The sequence below is a fragment of the Pelophylax lessonae genome (genome assembly GCF_965119305.1).
Source record: "Pelophylax lessonae genome assembly, chromosome: 8".
In the NCBI taxonomy this organism is placed as follows: domain Eukaryota; kingdom Metazoa; phylum Chordata; class Amphibia; order Anura; family Ranidae; genus Pelophylax; species Pelophylax lessonae.
The window spans coordinates 188772849-188800368 of record NC_138775.1 but is presented as its reverse complement, the minus strand read 5'-3'; the positions used below and the strand labels follow the sequence as shown (position 1 = coordinate 188800368).

The 27520-nt window shown below is 42.6% G+C and overlaps 1 protein-coding gene across 1 annotated transcript in view; it reads right to left on the bottom strand.

The window, feature by feature from the left end:
* SNX7 (sorting nexin 7) overlaps window positions 1-27520 on the bottom strand; it is a 176654-nt gene that overhangs the window by 67400 nt on the left and 81734 nt on the right. The window contains exons 2-6 of the mRNA XM_082265910.1: window positions 24589-24771; window positions 20097-20207; window positions 15089-15253; window positions 12291-12489; window positions 6896-7095 (exon numbers count right to left, since the gene is read on the bottom strand). Of these exons, the coding sequence (XP_082122036.1) occupies window positions 6896-7095; window positions 12291-12489; window positions 15089-15253; window positions 20097-20207; window positions 24589-24771 (858 nt within the window). The remainder of the gene's footprint in view (window positions 1-6895; window positions 7096-12290; window positions 12490-15088; window positions 15254-20096; window positions 20208-24588; window positions 24772-27520) is intronic.

Sequence of the window (27520 nt, the reverse complement as noted above, 5' to 3'; positions counted from 1 at the left end):
AATTGCACCCCAAAATACATTCTGCTATTCCTCCTGAGTATGGCGATACCACATGTGTAACACTTTTACACAGCCAACCACATACAGAGGCCTAACATCCAAGTAGCACTTTTCACAAAGTTGTCCATTTATCCACTTTAAGACTGGGCCTATTTTTGACACTTGGTGTTTACAAGCTAAAATAATTTTTTTTGCTAGAAAACTACTTAGAACCCCCAAACATTATATATTTTTTTTAGCAGAGACCCTAGAGAATAAAATGGCGATCGTTGCAATATTTTTTTTAACACCATATTTGCGCAGCAGTCTTCCAAATGCAATTTTTTTGAAAAAAATCACTTTTTTGAACTAAAAAATAAGAAAACAGTAAATTTAGCCCAATTTTTTTCAATAATGTGAAAGATAATGTTACGCCGAGTAATTAGATACCCAACATGTCATGCTTCAAAATTGCCCATGCTCACAGAATGGCGCCAAACATTGGTACTTAAAAATCCCCATAGGCAACATTTTAAAAATTTCTGCAGGTTACCAGCTTAGAGTTACAGAGGAGGTCTAAAGCTCAAATTATTGCTCTCGCTCTAACGATCGCGGAGATACCTCACATGTATGGTTTGAACACCGTTTACATATGTGGGCGGGACTTGCGTATGCGTTTGCTTCTGCGCGCGAGCTAACGGGGACAGGGCGCTTTAATTTTATTTTTTTTTTCCTATTTATTTTATTTATTATTTTTTTATTTTTACACAGTTTAAAAAAAAAAAAAATGTTTTGATCATTTTTATTCCTACTACAAGGAATGTAAACATCCCTTGTAATAGAAATAGGCATGACAGGTCCTCTTTATTGTGAGATCTGGGGTCAAAAAGACCCCACACCTCACAACTACACTAAAAAAGAAAAAAAAAAATTGTTGAAAAAGGAAAAAAAAAAAAAAATTGTTGAAAAAGGAAGAAAAAAAAAATTGTTGAAAAAGGAAAAAAAAAAAAAGCGGCCTTTTAAACCGGTTGCTAGGCAACGACTTTTGACGTAACTCCGGTCCTCCAAGACCATAGAGTCGAGTGAGGGCCATCTTGCCCTCACTCGACTTCCTGTCTCTGAGGATTCGGGACCGGATAGTTTTCCCCGCTGCCGGCGGGTCCGGTAAGCTGGGAAAACGTCTGGGACGCGGAGGGAGGGGGGGGGGGCACCTCTTCCCCTGCACCATAAGGGTAATTCCGCGGCGAATCCGCCACTCGGACCACCCTTATCTGAAAGCCGACCGCCCACCGTTTAAAAAAATACCGGGGTTATGGCAGCTATCTGCTGCCATAACCCCAGTATTTAGCTTTTAATGGCCGACGCATATAGTAGTTAGGCGGTCAGTAAGTGATTGCATGTATATGGCAAACAGGTGACGATGACTGATGGGGTGACAGGTGACGATGACTGATGGGGTGACAGGTGACAATGACTGATGGGGTGACAGGTGACAATGACTGATGGGGTGACAGGCGACAATGATTGATGGGGTGACAGGTGACGATGACTGATGGGGTGACAGGTGACGATGACTGATGGGGTGACAGGTGACGATGACTGATGAGGTGACAAGTGACGATGATTGATGGGGTGACAAGTGACGATCACTGATGGGGTGACAAGTGACGATCACTGATGGGGTGACAAGTGATGATGATTGATAGGGTGACAGATGACGATAACTGATGGGGTGACAGGTGACGGGCGATGGTCACCGATGGGTGACAGGTGACGGGTGATGGTGCACGGCGGTACTGATGGCAGTCTCTGGTGACAGGTGTACTTTCGGCTATGTTCACAAGTGAGCATAGTGATCGCGGGCAGAATCACTGCGATTCTGCCCGCGATCCAGAAATTTTTGCAAATCACGGGACGCCTGTGCGTTGCCCGTGATTTGCAATAGCACCCCAAACGCTGTGCGATGTTGCAGCGATTTCCGCCTGCCGAATCGCGGTAATATTGCGCAAACAACGCATGACGCCCCAAAGAAGCTCTTGTACCTTTTTTGGGCGTCATGCGATGTTTGCACGATGTTACCGCTATTCGGCAGGTGGAAATCGCGGCAACATCGCATAGCGTTTGGGGTGCTATTGCAAATCACGGGCAACGCACAGGCGTCCCGCAATTTGCAATGATTTCCGGATTGCGGGCAGAATCGCGGTGATTCTGCCCGCGATCGCTACGCTCACATGTGAACGTATCCTTATGGGTGTCAATTTCTGGGCACTGATGAGGTGACTGTTGGGTGACAGGTGCAATTGGGGGGGGGCTGAGGACTGTGTGGGGACATTTATTTTTGTGATTTTACTTTTACAGGTGTACAGAGAAGTAACTCACTGTTTCTGGCTCTGCTCTCCTCACACTGGAAACTGTGTGAGGGGAGAAGAGCTAGTAACAGTGAGTTACTGCACTGTGTTTACATTTTGTGATCGGCTGTGAATGGATTCACAGCCGATCACATAGTAAACAGTTACGGTCAGTGACTGTTTACTACTGCCGGTGACTAGCTGTGTTCCTAGGGAACACAGAGCCACCGACATGACCGCGCGGTCTGATTCCAGGCTTTGCTATTGTGATCGGCTGTGTCATTGGAACACAGCCGATCACGTGGGAAACAGCCATGCCATGCCATGCCCATTGGCTGTTTCCCCCCTGCCGGTGACGGGGTGTGTCCCGGGGACACGCCGACACCGCCAGTGCCTGCTTGAATGGGATCACGTCCGCCCAGAACAATGGCCGCACCGTTCCGCCGTCATTTGACGGTGGGTGGGCGGCAAGTGGTTAAAATGTGTGATCGTGCTGCCTCTAAAACAAAGTAAAAATAATAACTGGAAAGTGACAAAAAATTACTAAATAGGTAAGTGTGTCATATATATATATATATATATATATATATATATATATATATATATATATATATATATATAAATGCCAGTGCAAATTAAATCCATAAACAAACATATAATGCAAAAAAGACCAATGCAATAAATAATAAAGCTTCTTATAGCTTGTGCAATCAAAAAAGTCTCTATTTGATAAGGTGCTTCATAGGGATGACACCACAGTGTAACAACAATTTTCCACGCATACTCCTTTCTCCAGATGAAGTGCAAGCTCACCTCCATTATAGCCCCCTAAAGGTCAACAAAGCATAAAACGCAGATCAATCTGATGGGCCCATGGCTTTTCTTTTAAGAGCGGGACAGGTTAGGTATCCATTTACTCGCCATAACATTGTCTTCTATATTTTACAAACAAATGGGTATTATATTGTGTTTGTGTGCAATAAAATCCATTAAAGTGTATTTAAAAAAAAAAATGCATTTACAAAACTGCTACATTAATACCGTGTGACATAAAAAATTACAACATCCATCATTTTAATTTATAGGGCCTCTGATATATATATATTATATATATATATATATATATATATATATATATATATATATATATATATATATATATATATATACACACACACACACACACACACACACACATACATACAATATTTGGGGTTCAAATTCATTTTCTAGCAAAAAAAAAAAAAAGTAGATTTTTACATGTACTGTATGTGATTAGTGTCAGAATTGGCCCGGGAAGCAAGTGGTAAAAATCAGCAGCTATGAATCCTGTAGCTGTTGACTTTTAATAAAAGGACACTTACAGTATCTCACAAAGTATACCCCTCACATTTTTGTAAATATTTTTATATTTTTCACGGTGGTCGAGACCATACAGCGGTTTAAGCAAGACAGGTTCCCCTCAGAACAGGCCTCGCCATGGTCGACCAAAGGAGTTGAGTGCACGTGCTCAGTGTCATATCCAGAGGTTGTCTTTGGCAAATAGAGATATGAGTTCTGCCAGCATTGCTGTAGTGGTTGAAGGGATCGGGGGTCAGCCTGTCAGTGCTCAGACCATACGCCGCACACTGCATCAGACTGGTCTGCATGGCCAATAGTGTTGTCAGATGAAAAGATATAATAAAATATTTACAAAAATGTGAGGGGTGTACTCACTTTTATAAGATGCTGTACGTGTCCAGGGATCCTGCTATGCTGCTTTCAGCTTCACAGCCGGGTTACCTGCCGCACTTCAGAAAAGAACTTCTGCAAGGGTCACCCTGGCAATCAGAACAGGAAGTGGGAATAGGTACCTGCCAAAATTAGGTACCAACTCCCCTCCCCAAAAAATGATATGCCAAATATGGTAGAGGAGGGGGCAAAGAGGACCTTTTGGGTGAACTTCCGCTTTAAAATATATATATAATATCTAGAAATATATATTAATAAACACAAACCGTGTAATTACCCAAATTTGACTTGGCACTTGTAGTCTTTGTACAACATAGGATTTAGGTTGGGAGAGGGAGAAACCGCACAAGTCGGTACAGCTGCAAGACTCATGTGCTAACAAGGAACATGCTAACAGAACAAGGGAGCAGAGTGGCAAAGAGATGAGCTCATCATTCTGCTGCTTCTCCTTCTTTCACTGTCTAGACACAGGAGGGACAGGAATGCAAATCTCTTTAACCACCCCCCATCCGCGCTACAGCCTATATACGGCTGCAGCGCGGACTTGAATTTTCGGGAGGCCGTTTTTAAACGGCCTCCCAGTGACACGCCCCCAGCGCGCTCCCGCGAGCGCGCTGCGGGGAAAATCTGTGTCGGCCGTGTCCCTTGGACACGGCCGATCACAAATCGTGGTGAATGGCCAATCACAGCGGCCATTCACCACGTGATCGGGCCGTCCAATGAGCGATGATCTCATATGTAAACATATGAGATCATCTCTCATCGCCGGCGCTCCTTCCTCACACGGAGCCTGCAGTGTGAGGAAGGAGGGGGAGCCTCACAGCGCCGGGGACACAGGAGAATGTAATCAGGGCACTGATCACCAGTGCCCTGATTACTAAAGGTAAAAATACACACACAGTGCCCCCCCCATCAGTGCCCACAGTGCCCGCCATCAGTGCCCCCCATCAATGCCCACAATCAGTGCCCATAGTGCTGCTAGTCAGTGCCCATCAGTGCCTGCTCATCTAGGCACTGATGAGCACTGACTGGCAGCACTATGGGCACTGAGTGTGGGCACTGATGGTGCTGCCCATCAGTGCCGCTCATCAGTGCCACCCGTCAGTGTCCAGTGCCATCCGCCAGTGCCCATCAGTGCCGCCTATCAGTGCCCAGCAGTGCCACCTCAGTGCCCAGCAGTGCCACCTCTCAGTGCTCATCAGTGCCGCCTATCAGTGCTCATCAGTGCCGCCTATCAGTGCTCATCAGTGCGGAATATTAGTACCTCCTCATCAGTGTCCATAAGTGCCACCTCATCAGTGCCCATAAGTGCCACCTCATCAGTGCCCATCAGTGCAGCCTATCAGTGCCCATCAGTGCCGCCTCATCAGCGCACATCAGTGAAGGAGAAAAATGTATTTTCAAAATTTACTCGCAGAAAATAAGAAAAACTTTTTTTTTTTTTTCTAAATTTTCTGTCTTTATTCTTTTTTTTTGTAAAAAATAAAAAACCCAGAGATGATTAAATACCACCAAAAGAAAGCTCTATTTGTGTGAAAAAAATGATAAAAAATTCATATGGGTACAGTGTAGCATGACCGCGCAATTGTCAGTCAAAGTGTGAGAGCGCTGAAAGCTGAAAATTGGCCTGGATGGGAAGGGTGTTTAAGTGCACAGAAGGCAAGTGGTTAAAAGTTAAAACAGCTCCCTTTTTAATCTGTGTATTTAGTCACTGTCTAGACACAGGAGGGACCAGACCTGTTAGTGTTGCCTAACTACTGCAGAAAAAAAAAAAAAGATCAGGTATATTGCCCTGCCAGACGGAACTGTGCTGTCGAGCAGAGCTGTTTAAAGCTCAGGACTGGATGAACAGAAATGCAAATCTCTTTAAAAGTTAAAACATCTCCCTTTTTTAATCTGTGTATTTAGTCATTTGCCTGGAGTTCAGCTTTAAAATGAAAATTCTTAGACCCAGTCACTAGCAGATCTCTAAAATAAATGGTAAATTAACAGAAGGTGCAACTCATGTTTTACATTCATCCATTTTTAAATTACATTTGTAAAAAATTGTATAAAAATGAAGAAAAGGACACATTGAAAAGGTATTTTCTTATCATAGAGGAACCCTGGTGGGAAGAATAGTAAAAGAAACTAAAGCTCACAAGTTTATGAATCTGCAGGATCTAAGATTGTCATCTATATCCTTGCTTTACTACCAAGTCAGTAACCCAGAACAAGCAGGTGCACATCAGGTGTCTGCAATGTACGGGTACTCCATTTTATGGATCATTAGTGCATTGGATCATCAATGCTTTTCACAGGCATTACTTTCATAGGCCTGTCTGCAAAATTATAAAGATTTAAAACTGAATATTCTGTAACTTGCAGTCCAACCATGACTGCTTCTCTTTAACACGAATGGAAGATAAATACAATCGATCCAATGTACTTTTCCCAGAAAAATGAAATATTTAGGTGCAGATTATGTCATATAGTCCATTTGGAAACTGTATTCTGCAGACCTACTTACGGTATGTAAGCCTTGTGGTGTTGGAATCCCTTAAACTGGTCAAATGCAACAAAAAGGTAACACATAACACATGCTTAGATTGATATATAGGCCACTGCTTATGTGCAGTGTTAATGAATTTGAAAATGATAATTCATGATGACAAGTTCACTTTATTGGTCAGGGAATAGCTGCAAGCATTAGGAAAATGGGGGCAATTGTGAGCCGAGAAAGGTTTTTAAAACCTAAACCTCCAAGTCAGAGACTTAATCTGCTAATCATGTTAGTGCCATTGATTCAATGTAATCCCCTGTGCGACATGAAATGTACATAATAAAGCAATACTTACAGACAGTGTTTCACTGTATAGGACATATTCATGAATAATTGGAATCAGATCACACGAGAGCTTAGTATTCAAGGCTTCTGTGTTCTTGCAGCACTTGTCTATGCTATTTGCAACCCCTCTCAGGGGGTCTACCAGCTCTTCTTCAGATGCTGACCACAGAGTGTAGATAGGACCATACTCTTTCATTTCTTCATAGAAATCTACATAAAAGAAAGAGGAAAAAGCTACAGAGCCGACTACACAGATGCAGGCTGATAGTTTTGTTCATTTTCAAATGATTCAGAGTGCATATAAAGCCCATTTCCGGAAAGTCAAAATTTTAACTCTAACCCTCCACACCCCCTTCGCTTCTAGAGATTCCCTACCCCCTGCTTTTTGTACTGGTCAGTAGCAAATCATCTTTAATGTTGTGTGACCTCATCATCTGACTTTAGGCTACGTTTACATGTAGGCGTTTTGGGGCGTTTTTCAGCTCTAAGGATCAGCTCAAAAAACGCCCAACAAGACAAATCCTATTCATTTCAATGGCCCCTGTTCACATCTGAGCGTTCCAACGCCTTGAGCAAAATGCCTGATGCTCCAAAAAGTACATGAGCTTCTTTTTGGGCAGATTATAGACTTCAATGCAAACGCTGGAAAGGTGATATAGAGCATTTTACAGGCGTTTTGTAGCTGCTGATCTGCTCAAACAGCCCCCCCCCCCGTCACGCCTCTGCTTTAGCACATGTTCTGCAAAATGGAGGACAGCACTTTACTTTTGGAAGCTGAAGGCTTCATTGCACTAGTGAGGACATATCCATGTGTGTACGATGCAAAGAATGTGCATTACAAGAATCATGTGTATTGGAAGAATTTGTCCTCATGCTGTGGCCAAGTAGCGATCACAGGATGGACCCAGTATTGTCGATCCCTCGCTGCCTCCTATTCCTCCAGTATCAGAAGTGCAACTGATGCACAAAACAGAAATCTGTATTTGTCGGCCATTTTAAAGACAATCCTCAGCACACAGTAACACATCCTCACACAGACACCAAACACCACCACAAAACCCTGAGGAGGAGGTTTCCTTTTTATGCAAATGTAAAAAAACACGCTGCTTTTCATTGGTCACCTAAATTTGTATGACTAAACAAAAACGCCTGTAAAACGATTGTAAAAACGCCTGGAAAACGCCTATGAAATAGCAACGCCTAGATGTGAACGTAGCCTTAGGGTCATGATCTTTCAGCTGGGAATGTCACAGATGTTTCCTGCAGAACTAGTGATCAGTGCAGATAGCTAGCCCAGTGGTCCATTCACACCAGGTGCAGTGGGACTGCTTTGGTCAGCATTTCCAGTGCAGTCCAAAGGCAAGGTAAAAGGCCTTGTTTACAGTGTGGCCAGTGCACACCACTTCACTGCCATGGTGTGCAATGAAAAAAAAAAAAGTACTGCGTGCAGTACTTTTTTCCAGGGCAGCGAGGGTCGCCACACGTCGGCTAGTAGAACTCCATAAGTATGTCATTTAAAATAAGTCCATGTGACCTTTCAATAACATTAATGTAAAAAAGCAGCACACACCAGCTGCTACATTGGTCCTGTACATATTTTTGTCCTTACTACGGTATAGTCAGGACTTCAAATATAATCAAAACTGTTTTTCCACTCAGATAAAGATAAAAATTAGATTTTTCCTACAGCTTACCTGTAAAATCCTTTTCTTGGAGTACATCACGGGACACAGAGCAGCCATAATAATTACTATCTGGGTTATACGCCACCCATAGGTGAATGGACACTGGCAACCAAAAAGACAGGAAGTCCCCCTCTATATAACCCCTACCATACAGGAAGTACCTCAGTTTTGTAGCAAGCAATAAACATCCCAGACAAGAGGGGAGGGACCTCTGTGTCCCGTGATGTACTATAAGAAAAGGACTTTACAGGTAAGCTGTACGAAAAATCCAATTATCTTTATCGTACATCACAGGACAGAGAGCAGATAGATTACTATCTGGAACGTTCCAAAGCAATACACTTGAGGGGAGGGGGACACTAAATATGAAAAAAACGCCAAATCAGACCGAAAGGATCTACATAGCTGCCTGCAGCACACTGTGGCCAAATGCAGAATTCTCCCGGGTCCCAACATCCACCTGATAGAATCCAGTGAATATATGTACAGAAGACCAAGTAGCGGCCCTGCAAATCTGAGCCATAGAAGCTTGAACTGCTCAAGGAGCACCTACTCTTCTGGTAGAGTGTGCCTTTACCGGAAAAGGTGGAATCTTCCCCTTTAAACCATATGCCTAGATAATTAACTGGCATTAACTGGCAATTGTAGACCTAGATGCTTCCTGCCCTTTCCTGGGCCCTTCTGGCAGCACGAACAAAGGGTCGGTCTTCCGAATCTGAGCGGACATCTTCAAATAGACCTTAAATGCACATACTACATAGAGAGAATTGAACAACTGCTGTTTGAGGATTTGGAAACAAGGAAGGCAGTATAATGTCCTGATTCAAATGAAAAGCGGACACCACCTTGGGCAAAAACCCTGGGTGTGGATGTAGAATCACCCTATCTTGATGCAAGATCAAAAATGGTTCCATACAAGAGACGCTAACTTGGATATTCTTCTAGCTGAAGTTACTGCAACCAAAAAGACCAACTTTCTGGTCAAAAGAACCAGAAGAAAATGCCAAATGGGCTCAAAGGTCTGTAGAACCACCACGACCACAATTAAATCCCAAGGACAAAACAGTGGCCTAACTGGCGGAAGCATAGTACTACGTAGCACCCCTTGTATAAAGGCTCGGACCAAGGAATGCAAAGCAATTGATCTTTTGAAAAAAGACTGACAAGGCTGAAATTTGACCTTTGACTGTGGAGACTCTTTAAAAGGTAGAGTTAGGGACTGCAGATATCAGAGTGCCTTGCCGGGCCTGCAGCTTACGCACATATTTGCAAACGCATGCAACTAAGGCTCTGTTTTTAACACATACTGTTAGACAGGTTAATTTGGTTGGTCGCAGGCAGGTTGGTAAGTTGTGTCTAGAAATTCCTTGGCTTTTTTTGACATGTGTTTGCCCTTCCAGTGCTCCTTGCTGTTAAGACCAGTTATAGGTGGGGGAAGTGACCACTTTTTGTATTGTTGTTATATTGGTCAGGCAACGCACTGACACCTTGACTGCCATTGTGCAATGTGCTGGGTGTTCAGTGCGTTCCTGCACCTTTAAGGAGGGGTGGACTTCCTCCAGTCACCTGTCCTCCATCTAGCCATCAGAATACATGTGCTCCCACTGTGGAGACTCTTTAAAGGTAGAGTTAGGGACTTCAGATATCAGGATGCCTTGCTGGGGCCTGCAGCTTACGCATGTATTTGAAAATGTGTGCAACTAAACCCCTGTTTTTAACGCAGGACAGGTTATTTTGGTTGGTTGCAGGCTGCCAGTTCTCTATTCCTGGAATGAAAACCGCCGACAGACATGGAACTAATTTCTCCGCCTAGGATAGGATGGGACCCACATCCTTCTGGGCTGACTGACTCTTGGTGCCCCCATGATGGTTGATATAGGCCACAGCCGTGGCATTGTACCCTGACGGGGCAACCCCAAAGTCTGGAAGTCCAGTACAAATGCCCGACAAACCGTTTGGATTTCCAGGATATTGATGGGGAAGCTCCTTTTTAACCAAGACCATTTCCCTTGGACAGTGGCTTCCTCCAGAACTGCTCCCTAGCCGTAGAGACTTGAATCTGTAGTCTCCACCTTCCAGACTACTGAAAGAAAGGATTTCCTGCTCCCCAAATTCCTGGCTACCAACCACCAACCTAGACTCTGACGTACCCTTGAAAAATTGGCACGTGAAGGTATGCATCCTTGATGTCTATGGTTGTTAGAAATTCTCCTCCTTGCAGAGAGGCCATGACTGAGCGAATTGACACCATTCAGATGTGCGAATATTTAACTGGTTCAGGGCTTTGATCCAGAGATTTTACTGGGACTGTAGTCTAATCTTTTTTTCCTCCTAAAAAATATGGAGAGCTTCTCAAACCATGACCATCAGCTCTAAGACACTGGCGAAAAAACTGAGATACTTCCTGTATGGAAGGGTTTTTATAGAGGGGGACTTCCTGTCTTTTTGGTTGCCAGTGTCCATTCACCTATAGGTGGCGTATAACCCAGATAGTAATTATTATGGCTACTCTGTGTCCCGTGATGTACTATAAAGAAATATTGCAAATGATTATTATATAGTCTTCTGTGTTATCAGGGGAGGCAGAGGAATCTGTGAGTCTCTGCGGAGTATCAGGAGAGCCTCTACTAAAGCCTCGTACACACGCAACGAATTTCCGCCGACCGGTCGTTCCTCTTTTGTCCTGAGTGGTGTCTGTTGGTTGGAATGTGCTCTAGACCAGTGTTTCTCAACTCCAGTCCTCAGGGCACACTAACAGGCCAGGTTTGCAAGAAAACTGAAATACATCACAGGTGATATCATTTGCTGCTCAGTGATTGCATTATTCTAGTCTGCATCTCCACAAGGTAATACTTAAAATCTGGCCTGTTAGTGTGCCCTGAGGACTGGAGTTGAGAAACACTGCTCTAGACTGCACCCAAATTTTGTCGTCCGACAGAATTATATTTCAGAAGTGATGTCATGTGTTGGATTGCTTTCTTTGTGTTCTTTCATCTCTGAGCATGCCCAGTCTTGCTAATAAGATTTTTCCCTGTCGAAATCTGTACTGACTGCACGGAAATCGGACGTGTTTTGACGGTGGATAAAAATTTTATAGCCTGCACACCAGAACTTTTTCGGCCGAAAAGTCGGAGTCGGTTGTCGAGAGCACCATACTAACAAGCCTAAAATCGGCAGATCGGTCGTCGGACAAAAATTCCCGGCCGAATTTCGACTCGTGTGTACGGGCCTTAGGGGCTAAGTGTGGGCCTGTACTGCAATTGAAGCGGAGTGAGTTTAAGAGCCAGGTGGACTGAAATTTTTAGTTTGGTGTGAAGCTAAAACCCCTAGGTGGGAAACTCCTATGTTATAAAGACTTTGTTTTACTTTCTTAATAAAAGTGGGCTACCAGGCCCTTAACTATAGTTCTTGTCTGCTGTGGACTTGTACAAACGCATCTACCATGAGAGCTAAACACCCCCATATCACAAGACTCAAAGTGCAGAGATCAGAAGACTCGTTTGTCTGTATCCAAAAGTCTAGTGTTCGTGCTGTGTGAAGTGAAAGTTGCACAAGACTGTGGAGGGTGACCCAAGCCAAAATCACGATACCCATATCTTATAAACACAGTGTAATTGCACTTAGTGGAATACACAGAAAGTTGAGCTGTTCGTTTTTGGTTGACTTTAATTAAAATCCCAAAATGTCCTAAGCATGCTGAAATATATAAGTACCCCATACCTTTTTCTTCTTTAGAAATCCTTTGAGACACTTTATCTAAAACATTTATTTTCTGGCTAAAAGCCTCCACATATTCTCCCAGCTCTGTAAATTCTTCAGGGCGATTTTTAACTCCCCGCACAGAAGATGCTACAGCCTTGAGTGTCTGGCCCATTCTGCTGAAAAGTCCAGGACCTTGCTTTTTGTGAGATGTCAGCTCCTAAAAAACAAGAGCAATTTAGCAGTGATGTTCCCTGCCATCTCCTAAGCCTCTAATCATACCGCAGGATAGAGGACATGACTTGAATTCTGAAAAGGAAAAAATAAATTCAGTAGCATGCAAACACCAAACTACAATGAACATTAGACTGCTGGTAAAAGCTGCTTTACACCAGCCCAAAATCTAACACATGTGTGCACTGGTGTACATTGTGTAGTGGCGGTGAAAAGCGTTGTGGCAAAACAGCAAACTGTTTACTTTAACTTTATTGAAGTGTCACAAAATAACAATTAATTTAATTTAACTATTATGCATAATAGCATGTGGTACTGTGACATGAAGTGCAGTGGGTTGCATTATGTATAAAAGTATACATGCTGTATTTTTAAACAGGGCACACCACTGCACATAGATGGTGTCAAAATGGCACTTTGAAAACTGTTTTCCATGTGCCCTTGTGTTGAGTCTATTCTGATCTATGCAGATAAATAAAAGGGTTAGTATACCCAAATTGTAACAGGCAGTTTAGCAGTCTGGGAATTTCTTTCTTCTTACTGTATGGCAGGGATCCTCAAACTACGGCCCTCCAGCTGTTGCCAAACTACACATCCCATGAGGAATTGTAAAACTGACATTCACAGACATGACTAGGCATGATAGGAATTGTAGTTCCTGAACAACTGGAGGGCCATAGTTTGAAGACCATTGCTGTATGGCATTTAATTCAAATTGTATGTACTATTTCATATAATTGAATATGCAGATTTCATCAGAAGCATGCAAACTACTAAACTCGGCTTTGGAGGGAAAAAAAAAAATCAACACACAAAGCATGAGTTTTACTACACACACTTGATCAGCAGGTAATTAAAACACAAGTGCTCAATTCTCCACTAAATATCACATAACACCATGTACCATAATCCCTGCACTATGTATAATATGCTCTACAGTACATTCCCCTAACTGCGGGACGCTGAACACTATATAATACATTCATACCACTGGTTAATTATTCTGCATTGATCCTAATTAATAAAATGGGTACACTTTTGTAAACTGCATTTAAAACATATTACATTTTTGGGGTTCGGTTTTAATAAAAATGATAGACCGGAAAGATCAGGAATCATACTTTTCAACTGTTTGAATGTGATCAAAGAGCCCTAAATTCTGTATTCATGGGGAGCCAAGGCTTAGGCCTTAATGCTCACTGGGTGTTTGTCCAGCTCCTCTGAACACCTTTTCTCCTGGCTAGAGAAAACTCAAGTTTTGCTAATGCATTTGGGCATTCACTTACAGTATTTCATTGGCCAGAATATTAAAGTGGTTCTAAAGGCAAAAGTTTATTTTTATTTTAATGCATTCTATGAAGTCCGATTAAAAAAAGTTTTTCAGGCGGACCTGATCGGATGCTCAATGCATTCCTATGGGGCGGCGGGTGTCCAATCCTATCCGTGAAATCCGTACGAATGGAAACCCTATTTTCCATTCGTCCAGCGGATCGGATGAGAACAGACAGGCAGTCCGTTCTCATCCGATTCCCCCATAGAGGACAGCTGGGATCTGACCGCTTCATTTCCGCGCACAGAGCGGAGATGGAGCTGTCATTCGCCTGCTCAACGGGGATTGGCGTATCGATCCCCCGCTGAGCAGAGAACGGACCTCATCAGACGGCGCATTGTATGAAAGGACCCTAAGGGTCCTTTCTCACGGGCAATCCGATCAGATCTGCCTGTCAGTTTTTGAGGCGGACCTGATCGGATGCTCCAAGGATCCCTATGGGGCAGCGGGTGTCAGTGGAGACCTCTCCGCCGACACCCGCTGCTGTCCGCTTCGAATCCTATCCGTGAAATCTGGAAGGATGGAAACCCTATTTTCCATCCATCCATCCAGCGGATCAGATCAGATCCGTTCGGATGAGAACGGACAGGCGGGACAGAGGACAGCGGGGATCTGACAGCTCCGTCTCCGCACAGAGAGCAGAGATGGAGCTATCATCCGCCTGGTCAGCGGGGATCAGCGGATCGATCCCCCGCTGAGCAGAGAAGGGACCTCGTCGGACGCTGACCGAGTGAAAGGATCCTTATGCAATAAAGAAACCCTTCCAGCTCATAGCAGCTAATTATATTTCAAATGACTGCAGTTAGATCACTGAATGATTAAATCTCATTGGTTGCTATAGATTACTGCATTTTGTATCACCACAGATCTATGCAGTGTTTAAAAAAAAAAAAAAAAAAAAATGTCTCACCTATAGGCAAGTACCGTACTCAACCAAAACTTCAATCTCCTCATGTTAAAATCATCAGATTCATTTCAAAAGCAGCATAAAATATTTGATGTTCAAACACAGCTTTATGACTTCTAAAGCTCACAAGATGTCAGGAAATAATTTAGCAATAAATGCATTACATCATTATAATTCTTCTTTGCAAACCCAAATTTTTTTTCTTTCGTTATCTCAATTTCCTTAAAAGGATTGTTTAAAGATTTAAGATGATAAAAAAAAAATCCACTTGTGTAGAAATAAAACATAGCCCATTAAAGAAGCAAAGATTAAGACTGAAAATGTTTTGAAACTATTAGAGATTCTTACCCATGCTTGAGCTGTAAGGAAAATCTTGAAGTCGTCATTAAAAGTTAATGTTGGATGATCAGCTATTCTGTTCAAAAATTTATGCAAAGCTTTTCTTCGAGTCTCAATGAAATCATCGTTGAATCTCTCCACCATCCCTTTAACTATGAATTTTTCTGGCAATGGCTAGTTAAAAAAAAAAAAAAAAAAAAATGATGCACAAATAGATGATTTGTAGTACGCACATTGTTTATATGTATGCTTTAGCGCCCCTTTCACACTGGCTTTCCAATCAGGTCCACCTGTCAGTTTTTCAGGCAGACCTGATCAGATGCCCCATGTACCTTTGTGGGGCAGCGGATGTCAGTGGTGACATCTCCGTTGACACTCACTGCTCTCCGATCTGACCCGGTCCATGAAATCCAGATGGATGAAAACCCTATTTTCCATCCATCTGGAGGATCATATAGGATCAAGTGAAAAGAGACAGGCGGTCCGTTTTCATCCAATCTCCCATAGAGGGATTGACAGGTCTATCTCTGCAAAGTAAGCGGAGACGGACCTGTCATCCACCTGCTCAGCAGGGGACCGATCCCTGCTGAGCAAAACGGAGTCCGCCGTGAGCAAAGCCCGTGTGAAAGGTCCCTTAAAGTGACATTGTCGCTAAAATAATTATTTTTTTTCTTTTGTTTGCATTACATAGCTCCCTATGGAAAAAAGTACATGTAGTACTCTATCTCATCCTCCTAGGTGCCCTGTACAGGAAACCGATCTGACACCACAGCTAACAAGGAGACGGTTGCTTTGATAGCAAGGGTCTGTCTCTAGCTCCCAGCATTTGCTTAAGACAAGCAATCGGCAAGAGGAATGCAGAGGGATGGGAGGCATGTCATGTAATTTCGGCTATCTCAGCTCCTATCTCAGTTTATGCTCGAATTGGGAGGAAACGCAGCATTGTCACAAGTATCGCTGCGGTCTGCACTGCAGGCAGCCGCAGACTTTTTTTATTTAAGGTTTATTACATTTTTGTACATGCATGGGACTTATAATTAATTATTATTATAGCCCTTATACACATGGATTTGTGTAGGATTAATTGAACACACTGCACATATGTTTTTAATGTCTCCAATGTTTTTAATGTTGTCAATGTGACAAATTGTAGCGTTATATAGGATTGCCATGTTTTACATGAAGTTTCAAGCCATTAGTTTGTCTCTTCCCTGGGCTGTTTCCAATCGTCATTTCTTTGCACCACATAAACTCCAGAACAATCACAGCTCCACAGCACCTGATGAAAGAGCGCGCAAGGCCGTACGGGACCTGGCGCATGCTCTAAAAACGCGTCGTGCATGCCGTGCATACTCTACATTCCCTGGTGACGGGGCCGCATTACATTCTCCACCCGCACATTGCAGCCGCTGTTCCAGACGCTGACCGCTGCAGGAGGTAGCCGGCTCCCTTCTTTCCTGTGACCGGCGATCGAGCCATGGACTGCTACATGTGAATGGATGGCACCCCCCAGAGGATCTTCCTACATCTTTGATGTGATACAGCTCTATTATCCTGGCTTCTAGTGAGCTGTTACCACTTATGCCTGTGTTACAAATAAATATTGTCTGCACTTAGAGCGCTTTTCTCTTTCTTTTTTATAGGAACCACTCGGCAGTCATTTGTGGTGCTTCTTGTAAGTGTTCCCATTTTCTTTTATCAATAAATGGTCTGGGGATAATGCACTATTGGCCGCTTTCTGTCTCTTATGTTCAACACTGAGGACCTGAGTAGCCCAAGACCACCAGGGATCACTGGTCCATTGAGGGACCTGAAGGAGAGGAGGAAGTGTATCTTCAGTAAGAGAATATCCACAGGCCCCAATTGTGTGACCATCCGGTAAGAGGCTTACCCACCCTCTTAAAGGAAAGCCTTTTTTTCTTCCACATGAGGTTCTTATCTTTGGACTTGGCTGTCTATATGCCCTTTTACTATTGAGTTCTGGTAAGAAGGAAATCTATATCGGTGGTGGGACATCAGACACATCAAGTTGTTTTCTGGCTGTTACCTGGAGCACTGTTCTGTTTTGTCACTCATCACGGACATGTGTCATTCTTATTTGGACTTTATTCTTTATTTGCGATTGTGTACCATCATTTTATATAAGTTTTAAATGATTTGCACACTGTTTGGTTTACACATTTATTTGTTTGTTGTGTAACATTAGTTAATATTTGTTTTTTGATTTGAGCATCATTTAGTGTTCCTCACTTGAAGAACACCATTACACTTGTTTAGCGCACTTGATTTTATTTTCACTATAAGAATTTCAGCTATCCCTGCCTCAGCATTCCTCTTGCAGGTGCTTGGCTAGAGCAAGTGCTAGGAGCTGGAGACCGGTTCTCATCACCAAGGCAGCCATTTCCTTGCTAGCTTGGTGACAGTTGGCTGTGTGTGTCAAGGTGGACACCCTGTCTGACACTGTAGCTAGTGTAACAGGGCACCTTGGCGAATGGGACAAAGTGCTGCTGGTACTTTATCCCATAGGGTCTGAACTGTGTAAAAATAGTAAGAACTCTTTAAAGTGTATGGCAAGGCAAATAAAAATGCAGTACATAACTGCAAAACATGTGCATTTCCCAATGTTGTCTCTTACTAAAGTTCCTGTAAGCAGAAAAATACCCGTTGTGCTCTCCAAAATGCACTCAACTTCTAATGCTGGCCATATACTAGCCGTAAAATCGTACAGTTAATGGGCACAAATAGAAAACCGGTTTTAACTTTTCAGAGCTGAAAAATTGAAGGAACAGTTTGGAAAATTCTGCAGAACGCACAATAAATTGAAAGGTTAATGTGTTTCTTGCCCAAACTGTTTGCACTAGACATAGGTGTCAAAATGAAGGAAAAACTGAATAATTTATGTCCGTTGAACGATGTGTCAATCAAAATCCGGTCATTACATGATGGCCCGATTGTCAGCTCTCACGGCCGAGCGTTTGTTTTCCTAAAACGAGTTCAAACGATTTTTCGTATAGTGTATGGCCAGCATAAGCCCTACTGTAGAATGACATCACACACATATTTTGTGGACCGACTGGTGTCAGCCCTGCTAAATAACACTAAATGATATCCTTATGCCCCAAAAATACTGCATATACAGGTGCATCTCAAAAAAGTTGGAATATCATGAAAAAGTTATTTATTTTCAGTAATTCAATTCAAAAAGTGAAATTTATATTATATAGATTAAATTACACAATGATATATTTCAAGTATTTCTTTCTTTTATTTTTGCACACTTTACACACAGTTAGCACACATTTTCAGGGTTTTTTCAGTTTATATCGCAAATAATAAAAAGTGGTGATATAAAAAAAAACCCCCACCAAAACAAAGCTCCATTTGTGTGAAAAAAATGAAAATTTTGTTTGGGTACAGCGTTTCATGGTCGCGCAATTACCAATTAAAGTAGTGCAGTGCTAAATAGCAAAAAAATGGCCTGGTCATGAATAGGTTAAACTCTTCCCTATTCCCTGAAGTGGTTAAAACAGAGTTTAGTGTCACTTTACATGGGTGTCAAACTGGCGGCCCTCCAGCTATTGCGGAACTACAAGTCCCACCATGCCTCTGCCTGTGGGAGTCATGCTTGTAACTGTCAGCCTTGCAAAGCATCATGGGACTTGTCGTTCTGCAACAGCTGGAGGGCCGCCAGTTTGACACAGTTTAAAAGGGAGAAAATAAGAGAATGCTATTGTTACCAGTGACGGTGAATACTGTCACAGACATTAAATACAGTAAAAAATACTAGCACTACTTTAAGTATAAAGGTACAGACACCTAGAAGGCCCATGTACTGTACATATCTGCAGCAGCTTTAATTGGCCCCCTCCATGCTAGAATATGAGGCTGTTCTGAATGGGTAAAGCTCCAACACTTATGTAGTTTCAGAGCTTTCCCACTCCCTCCAGCCCACATGCAAAACCAGGAGCCCTTTCCCTATGATGAGTTGCCTGACTTGCCAATAAGAGTGTCTGCTAGGTAGAAGGGATGGGTATGCTCACTTACAACTAGAAGTGCAAGAACATTTCCTAAACAGATTTGAGCAAGGGAAGGGGGAGGCCTCAAAAGAAGCTTCTACCCAGTGTTGGTACAAGGTCATCCAGCACTCAGGGCAGGGATGCCAACTGTGTCCCCCTTTCCTTAGGGTTAGAGTAAGGGTGCCCCCCATCACTGCAATAACCTATTGCACCCAGGGCAACCGCTCCTCCTGCCCACCCCTTGTCCCAGTCCTGCTTCTACCTGCTAACAACTTTTATAATTTTTTTTTATAAGTGAGAATCACGTCATGACAGAAACCTGGAGACTAAAATTGCTGCTCTCCAGAAAAATGTAGTTGCCTGACTGTAGCGGTAACCCTATGGTTTAAAGGATAACTCTTATTACACCAATATTTAGAGTGCAACATGGTTGCAAATGGCTCCCCCATCTCCAAACAGCTTGCACACCCACATCATTCATTCATAGAGTTCAGGGAAAGAATGAACTACAAGCACCATATTCCAACGTGGAAGATGGACTTGAAGTTCTCATGTACTGCAAGTGCGGTAGCTACCACACTCATAGCACATCAACACTTCCTCCAGTGCTGTAGGTGAAGGTTCAAAAAACCTCAAACCAAAGAGCTGGGGGATGAGTATGCAGGAGCCTGAGCACTTCACCTACCACCCTCTGAGCACATATACACACACATTATATATATATATATATATATATATATATATATATATATATATATATATATATATATATATATATATATATATATATATATATATATATATATTTTTTTTTTTTTTTTTTATTTTGCAAAAGGTGAACTTAGCTTTTAATACTTTAAAATGAAATCAAATACACAGACTAAACTTGGCAAGCGAGCCTACAGGCTTCTGGATGACTCGGATGACCCTTTATCCCGAAATCAGTCAGTTCACACCTGCACATCCAACCATCCTCTAGGTCTATGGCCACTTGAACTTACAGGAATTATTAACGTCGGATGAGCATCTTCAAGTCTGCTTTTCAACCAAACAAAATCTTGATAACGTCTCCTGACTTCAAACTCACTTGAATCAAATTCACCGCGGGTTGTCTGAAAATAAAACATTGTTTGTTTACCTCTTGACAGAATGAATGTTTAGTGATCAACAAGAAATATTTGTCACATTGCAAATTGGCGCTGTTCAGCATTTCTAAAAAGTACATCACATTCAAACAGTGCTTTACAAAATAAGGAAAGCAGAATAAAATAACATTCTATTTAGCTAAGCATTAGGTATTGGTTCACAGCAGAGGGGCACTTAAAGCACTGAAAACGATGTGTCACTTCTGAAAATCATTTTCATATTTATTTATTTTTTTTGGAAAGACATAACATGACATTTATCCGGCTGCCTCTCATTATATGTAAATTTACACTCACCGGCCACTTTATTAGGTACACCTATTCAATTGCTTGGTAACACAATTTTGCCCGTCTGGCACCCTCAACCATGCAAAACATAGAAAAACTAGAGAAAGGCAGACCTATCTAGTGCAATATCATAAGACATTTATTGGAAAATAGGAAAGAATGGCATACATTATACTTACAAGCATATGCTGAAAGGCGTCTGTACTGATGGGGTTGACGCGTTTCAAGGGAGAACCCTCTTCATCAGAGGTTGATCAGGTTGGCTCTGATGAAGAGGGTTCTCCCTTGAAACGAGTCAGCCGCATCAGTACTGACGCCTTCCAGTCCTCCTGTATTACTGAATAGTATCCTAGTTCTGGAGGTTTCTTGATTGCAAAAGAGAGTTTTCATATGCATATTTTCAGCATATGCTTATGAGTATAATGTATGGCATTCTTTCCTATTTTCCAATAAATGTTTTATGATATTGCACTAGGTCGGTTCGCCTTTCTCTTTTTTTTTTCTATGTGTTTTGCATGGTTGTTGGTGCCAGACAGGCTGGTGTACAGCTGTGGCCAAAAGTTTTGAGAATGACATAATCATTTTTACAAAGTCTGCTGCTTCAGGGTTTTTAGATCTTTTTTGTCAGATGTTACTATGGAAAGCTTAAGTATAATTACAAGCATTTCATAAGTGTCAAAGGCTTTTATTGACAATTACATTATGTTTATGCAAAAGAGTCAACTTTTTTTTTTTTTCAGAATTGTTGTTCTTTTTTTGTTCATAGCGGAAAAAATAAAAACCCGCTGATCAAATACCAGCTCTATTTGTCAAGAAAAAAGGAGAACAGTTTTATTTTGGTAAAGCATCGCACGACCCCGCAATTGTCAGTTGATTGTTATATTCCCCTGAAGAAGACACGTTTTCCTGTGTTGTCACGTGTAGGGAAGGGGCCCAGACGGTATTTGCTTTAACGAAGAGAAGGAGCAAGCTGAGATTTTGTTCACTCCTTTCCCCGTTGCCATCACAAATTTCTCATAGAGGCTGTCCATGCTTGGCGCACTATAGCACCTAATAAATGTGAGTATTTTTATTTTTAAATAAAAAATTTAAATAACATTTTTTTAAAGAGATATAAGAACTATTGGAGTTCTCCCTTCTTTCTATGATACACCAATAGATTGCCATAAGGGGAAGATGTCCTAAGTGGGACGCTCTGCTGTGGAACCAGGCCATTCACCTATGACCCCAAGAAAGGTGACCCTGGAGGGGTACAAGGCGCAGTGAGACCTGAGCTTAATCTCTAGGTCACTGGAGTGGAGGTGAGGACCCAGGCACATAGAGTGTGGTGGTGAAGGCACGATTCACTACGGAGAAGTCATCTTGGACACACTAATTTTCACTTTTGGAGTGGACTATATATAAATCTTTGATTGCCATTAGCACTTCAGCCACTTTATATCAAGGATTGAACACTGCTTATATTAAGTTTTTTAAACACGGTTATATTATTTATTCCCTGAATTTTACCTATATCTATTTTTTTGCTAATCAGGTTTGCACGTTTTTATCTCTTTGATAGATGTGTTGATTAACACCTAAATAATTTATTTATAATTATTTAATATTTACTGAGATTGATCACCCAGTTTTATTGTTTACTATACTATTCAACTATTTTTACACACATCTATATATCTTTTTGTAGCACTTTATACTGCGCAGCACTATTTATTTATTTAATTACCTACACCTATGAGAGAGTGCTGTGTTCGCAGCAGTCCTAGATAAGTGCCAAATCTGGTTTGCTTGCAGGAATACTTTTGTCTCTCCCCACCTTAAAGGCAGCTCTGTGTAATGTTCCGGTACCTTTGGTACCCTAAATTACACTTTCCACAAGTGTATGCGCCCCACCATTTACTTTTGGAAAGGTGCGCATACACCTTTAAGACTGGAGCTGTCATCACCCAGCGCCGGACTAGATGGCTATTTAAAGCGCCGGTTCTCACTCACATGTGTTCGTTCAAACACCTTTACCTGGATGCTATCCTTGCTTGAAGCTTCCATGCTTGCAAGCTTACCTCGCTGACGGAACCTCGCTGCGCTGATCCCTGTATCCCGCTACTGGATCATCCGCCTCTCCTGAACCACCCTTCGGCTGTATCGCTAATAGTGCTAAGTACCCCGCAGGGGAATTCTCTATAAACTTATACTAAGCTTACACTATCTAGCTCTGCATAGTAAAGACTGTTTATCACATCTGCATAACTAGATTGCTAGCTCTTGAGACTACTGCTACTTTTCTGCACTGGGTTGATCTCTTTTGTATGTCCACCTGCTATTCTATCATCTGCTACCATACAACATTGCTAAACCTTCCTGCATCCATCTGCTACTGTCTCACCTTCAAGTGTCTATCACCTACCACCTCCACTCAACCTATCCCTCTACCTTCATCATTGTGTTACCACATACATAAAGTCATTCTAGGAACCAGCTTGCTAATTGTGTGTATTTACTGGCTGAAATAAGACCTTCCACACATGATGAGTCATTGAGGTTGGGAATGGTATCTCAGCATATCTCTTACATGACTACTGACGTGGAACTATTTCTGCAGCTGAAAATCCACACCATATAAGAAACGCAGGAGCGTTACACTCTGATGGCAAACGGGGGTCCAACCCGGTACTAGCAAGGTGTACCTAATAAAAGGGCTGGCGAGTGTGTGTATATATATATATATATATATATATATATATATATATATATATATATATATATATATATATATATATATATATATATATATATATATATATATATATATATACACACATACATACACATATACATATACACACACACACCCTGTAGTGTTGATTTATGAAAACTGGAGAGTGCAAAATCTGGTCCAGGCTCTGAAAAGAAACTGACCATATGGTCGGGGTCCATCCAGATGCCTTTACTGACACTTGGCTCAACCTCTCAGCAATACGTGGAGAGCCTGAGCCAGCTGCTCCCACCCCCTCGACAGCCCAATGCTCCAGTGAGCACTGGAGGGGCAGAGCAGAGAGTCAGTGACTGACAATCCTGGCACTCTGCTCAGAGCGGAGGGAGAACTGAGCAATCAGCAGCGTTTGATCGCTCAGTTCTCACTGCAAAGCCTACGAAGGACAGATGCAGCATCCAAGGTGAATATAGATGTTTTTTTTTTTTTCTAAGTACTTTTCTTTTTAATGAAAATACTTCGACCCAGTCTTTACATTCTGGATCCACCCAGATGCCTGGCCCAGCAGCGAAATCAGTCGCTCAGCAAACCGCTGAGAGCCTGAGTCAGCCAATCCCACCCCCTCCACAGCCCAGCAATCCAATGAGCGCTGGAGGGGCTAAACAGAGTGCTGATGTCTGACTGCTCAGTGAAGACTGAGTACTGAGCGTTCAACAATCTTTGAATGCTCAGTTCTCAGTCTTAGAAGTGGCGGAGGACAAACACAGCATTGGGCCGATGCTGCATCCACCTAGGTGAATATATATGTTTTTTTCTGAAACCTCTTTTCTTTAAAAGCCTAACTACTTCCTTTTCTTTTTTTAGCTTTGGATAGAGTGGGGAAGAGCTAAAATGTCTGTCAGGTTTTTATTTCTCCCAGTGACCCCACTGGATAGATTTGACTCACTTCCTGTCCCTACAAGAAATAGGGATGTGGCAATCACCGGGAATGGAAGGCACAGACAGCAATACAAACACTGTCAGAAGTCCAACTCTTCCCTGCCGAGCTAAAAAGGTCTTTTTCGGTGTCCTTGTTGGTGAGATGTCCAATCCCTTCCAGACCCAACAGGAAGTAAGGGAAATCTTCCTATCAGGGACACAAATGCCAAAACGTGACACAGGCCCTAACCCTTCTCTGCTCTATCCAGAACAAAATAAATACTTTTGACCAACCTTGGATTTTAATAGAACTCTCCAGTCTAGCATGTTAATTCTTATAGATATATAGCATACCATTTTTGTTTTATCATAAGATATGCAGCAAGGTGGAACAGAAGAAAAACATTACAGAAATTCAAAATCGGTGCTGACCTTTGTGGCAATCCTGTAGGTAATAAAAGTTTCAATGGCAGTGACGTGACATTCTGGCTCATCGACGGTAATGAAAAGATCTTGGACATCAGGCTCGTCCTCAAACTTGATCTGGTTGATCATAGATAAAGGTGAGGCCAGCATCAAAGGACTGAATGAGCTTCCATCATTCAGAGTTGCATCCTGCAAAGACAAAATACAGTTTTCTTAAAAGACGTGGAACAGTTAGGTCCCATTTTTTAAAAAGGTATTCCAACCTAAAGTATGCAATTTTTTAAATAGCAAAAGAGTGCAGATACTTGCAGATATGGTAGACATATATTTACTTTTTACTACAGTATGTGGGCTTGCAGCAGTGCCTTCACATTTAAAGTGGTTGTATACCCTTACATATACTCAATGAAGTGACTGGCCTCAGGTGATACACAGAGATAAAACAAATCCTCTTACATAAGTTGTGCCTGTTTTTCTGTAGACCTTTCTTCTCTCCATCTGTTCAAAGTGCTGAATTTTAAAGCTTGTGAGAGTTCAGAAAAAAGGGGACAGAGAGTGGAAGTTACACTGTGTAGAGCTCAGTGAGGAGAGCTCTGAGAGCAGATTGGAGGGAAGGGACACACCCTCCTTCACACAGCTCACAGGAACATAGCTGAGGCTGTGAATCAGATGGAGATCTCTCCCATTACCTTTTATTTGCTTGGTGTCAGGAAAACTTGTCAGAAGTGACTCATGTTGATAGCAGAGGAATGAAGCACCAATACTTTGTGCTTTTTATTGAGACCAGTACACAGTATAGATGAAAATGCTTTGGTTATATTTCATGTCTGAGGTTTACAACCACTTTAAACCTAAGGCACAACAACATTAATTTAAAGGTTTTCCTTAAAGGATATGAATCCACTTTGTGTGCAGCAACTTTGTGTGCATTACAATTGCAAACCCAGATATCTTCTGGCAAAAATAGTATTGACATCATCACTGTGATGTACATAGCCAGTGAAGAGAGCAGAGCTGGACCTAGCAGGCTCCACCCACTACAGGCTGGGGAGTGGAGAAAAGACCAATCACCTTGCACAAGGAATGAGTAGCAGCGAATGGTCATAGTTAAAAAAGAAGAATCATTGGACAGATGGGAGGGGGGAGGGGGGGTGGTAAACACACACCTTTACAAATCCCCCCTTCCTTGCATTTACATGCACATATGGACATGGGGATCCGTTTCTCATCTGTCTGGTGGATCAGATGACAGTCAGATGTAAACAGGGGGTCTGTTTACATCTGACTGCCCCATAAAGAACAGCGGGCTGTGTCTCTGTCTGCTCTGCATAAGCGAAGTGGACACAGACCTGTCATTTGCATGCTCTGCGGGGATCAGCGGACAAATTCCCTACTGAGCAGGCGGATCCTCTTGGCGGAGTCCGTCTATGTGAAAGGGCCCTAAAATAGGAAAAGGCAGAATGTTTGTTCAATTGCAAAACCCCCAGAACCAATTATCGTTTTGTCTGTGATCATCTCCCTCTTCCCCCCATTCCATCACACCTTCCTACCACTAGGCCAGCCATGGAAAAAGAAAGTTATAGTGGGAATCAAGCCTCAAATGGAAACCCATTTATAGATTAATCTGATCTGAGGGTTTAATATACCAGGCCTCACAAAATCGTCACCCCTAGTGGAAACTGGGGACTTTTACTATTGTGAGCTCCAAAATACTCCACAGTGCACTGTGATCAGGATGGGATGGGAAGGTTGAGTATTTGCAGTGGGAGCCGAGAATCGGCACTCTGTGTAAGCTGCTGGTAATGGTAACCTGTGAGAGACTCCCAGTTTTCACAAAGCACACAATGTCAACAGGCACATGGACACGGATTAAAAGACGGCCAGGAGGAGGACTAAGCCACCTCACCCTGTGCAGCTTTCCAGCGCTGAACTGTTAGATGTCACTCCCACCCTGGACAAAGCTGACGATTGGTCCTGTCTCCCTCTATGGAGCAGGGTCCACAGGGATATCTGCAGCTCAGTAATCCCGGAGTCTGACTCTGGACTGTGCACGCTTGCCTGTGTAAGGCAGCAGGCATCTAGCCACTAACTCAAGCATAGTGCAGACTGCTGGTTGTGGGGGCTGCAACCACCACTCATTGAGCCCCTTCTGCCAGACAAAGCAGTGATTGCAGCATCCTCCACCATTCCTCCAGGTATCTGACATCGCTGTACTTTCTGGCACTTTCCATCTGCGGGTGGCAGTCACTACAGAGGAAAGGCAAGCCTGTGAGGCCACTCTGTCTACTATACCAGCCCGGGGGCTGGCCCGTCCCACCGGGCAAATGCCCACTGTGCCCAATGGCCAAGCAGGAATTATTGAAAAAAAAGGGGAGCTAGCTGCACTCATGGAACAAAGAGACAAAGCCTGTTTTCCATATAGTCGCGAAGGAGAGGTACCAATGGGGGAACAAGCCTGGTAAATGGCTGGCAAGAGTGGTAAGGGGAACAAACATCCCTTATCCCAAAAATCAAAAATGACAAAAGGGAAATAGTGCATTCAACTCCAGAAATTGCTAGAGTAGCCCTGCTCCCAGGAGAGTGGCTTAATGCAGGTATATCCTCTGCACTTTGATTGCCCTGGGCATGCTCCAACAACTGACACTATTGGTTTTGTCAGGTTAAATGATCAAGACCACAAGAGATTGCAATAAAGAATCAAATTTACTGCTTTTTGATATGAAGTTAAAGAATGTGCAAACAAAGTCAGTGATAATACAAGAACTTCCATAGCAATATGGATCCTGAATCCCCAAATCAATAACCTAAGTAGGGTTCAGCACTCAAGAATAAAATCCACACATATATATATGTATACGTATACATATGTATGCTAGAGGATTAGTACTCTAATGCTGTAAACACACTGGGTTCTGAAGTAAATAGAGAGTGACAAATT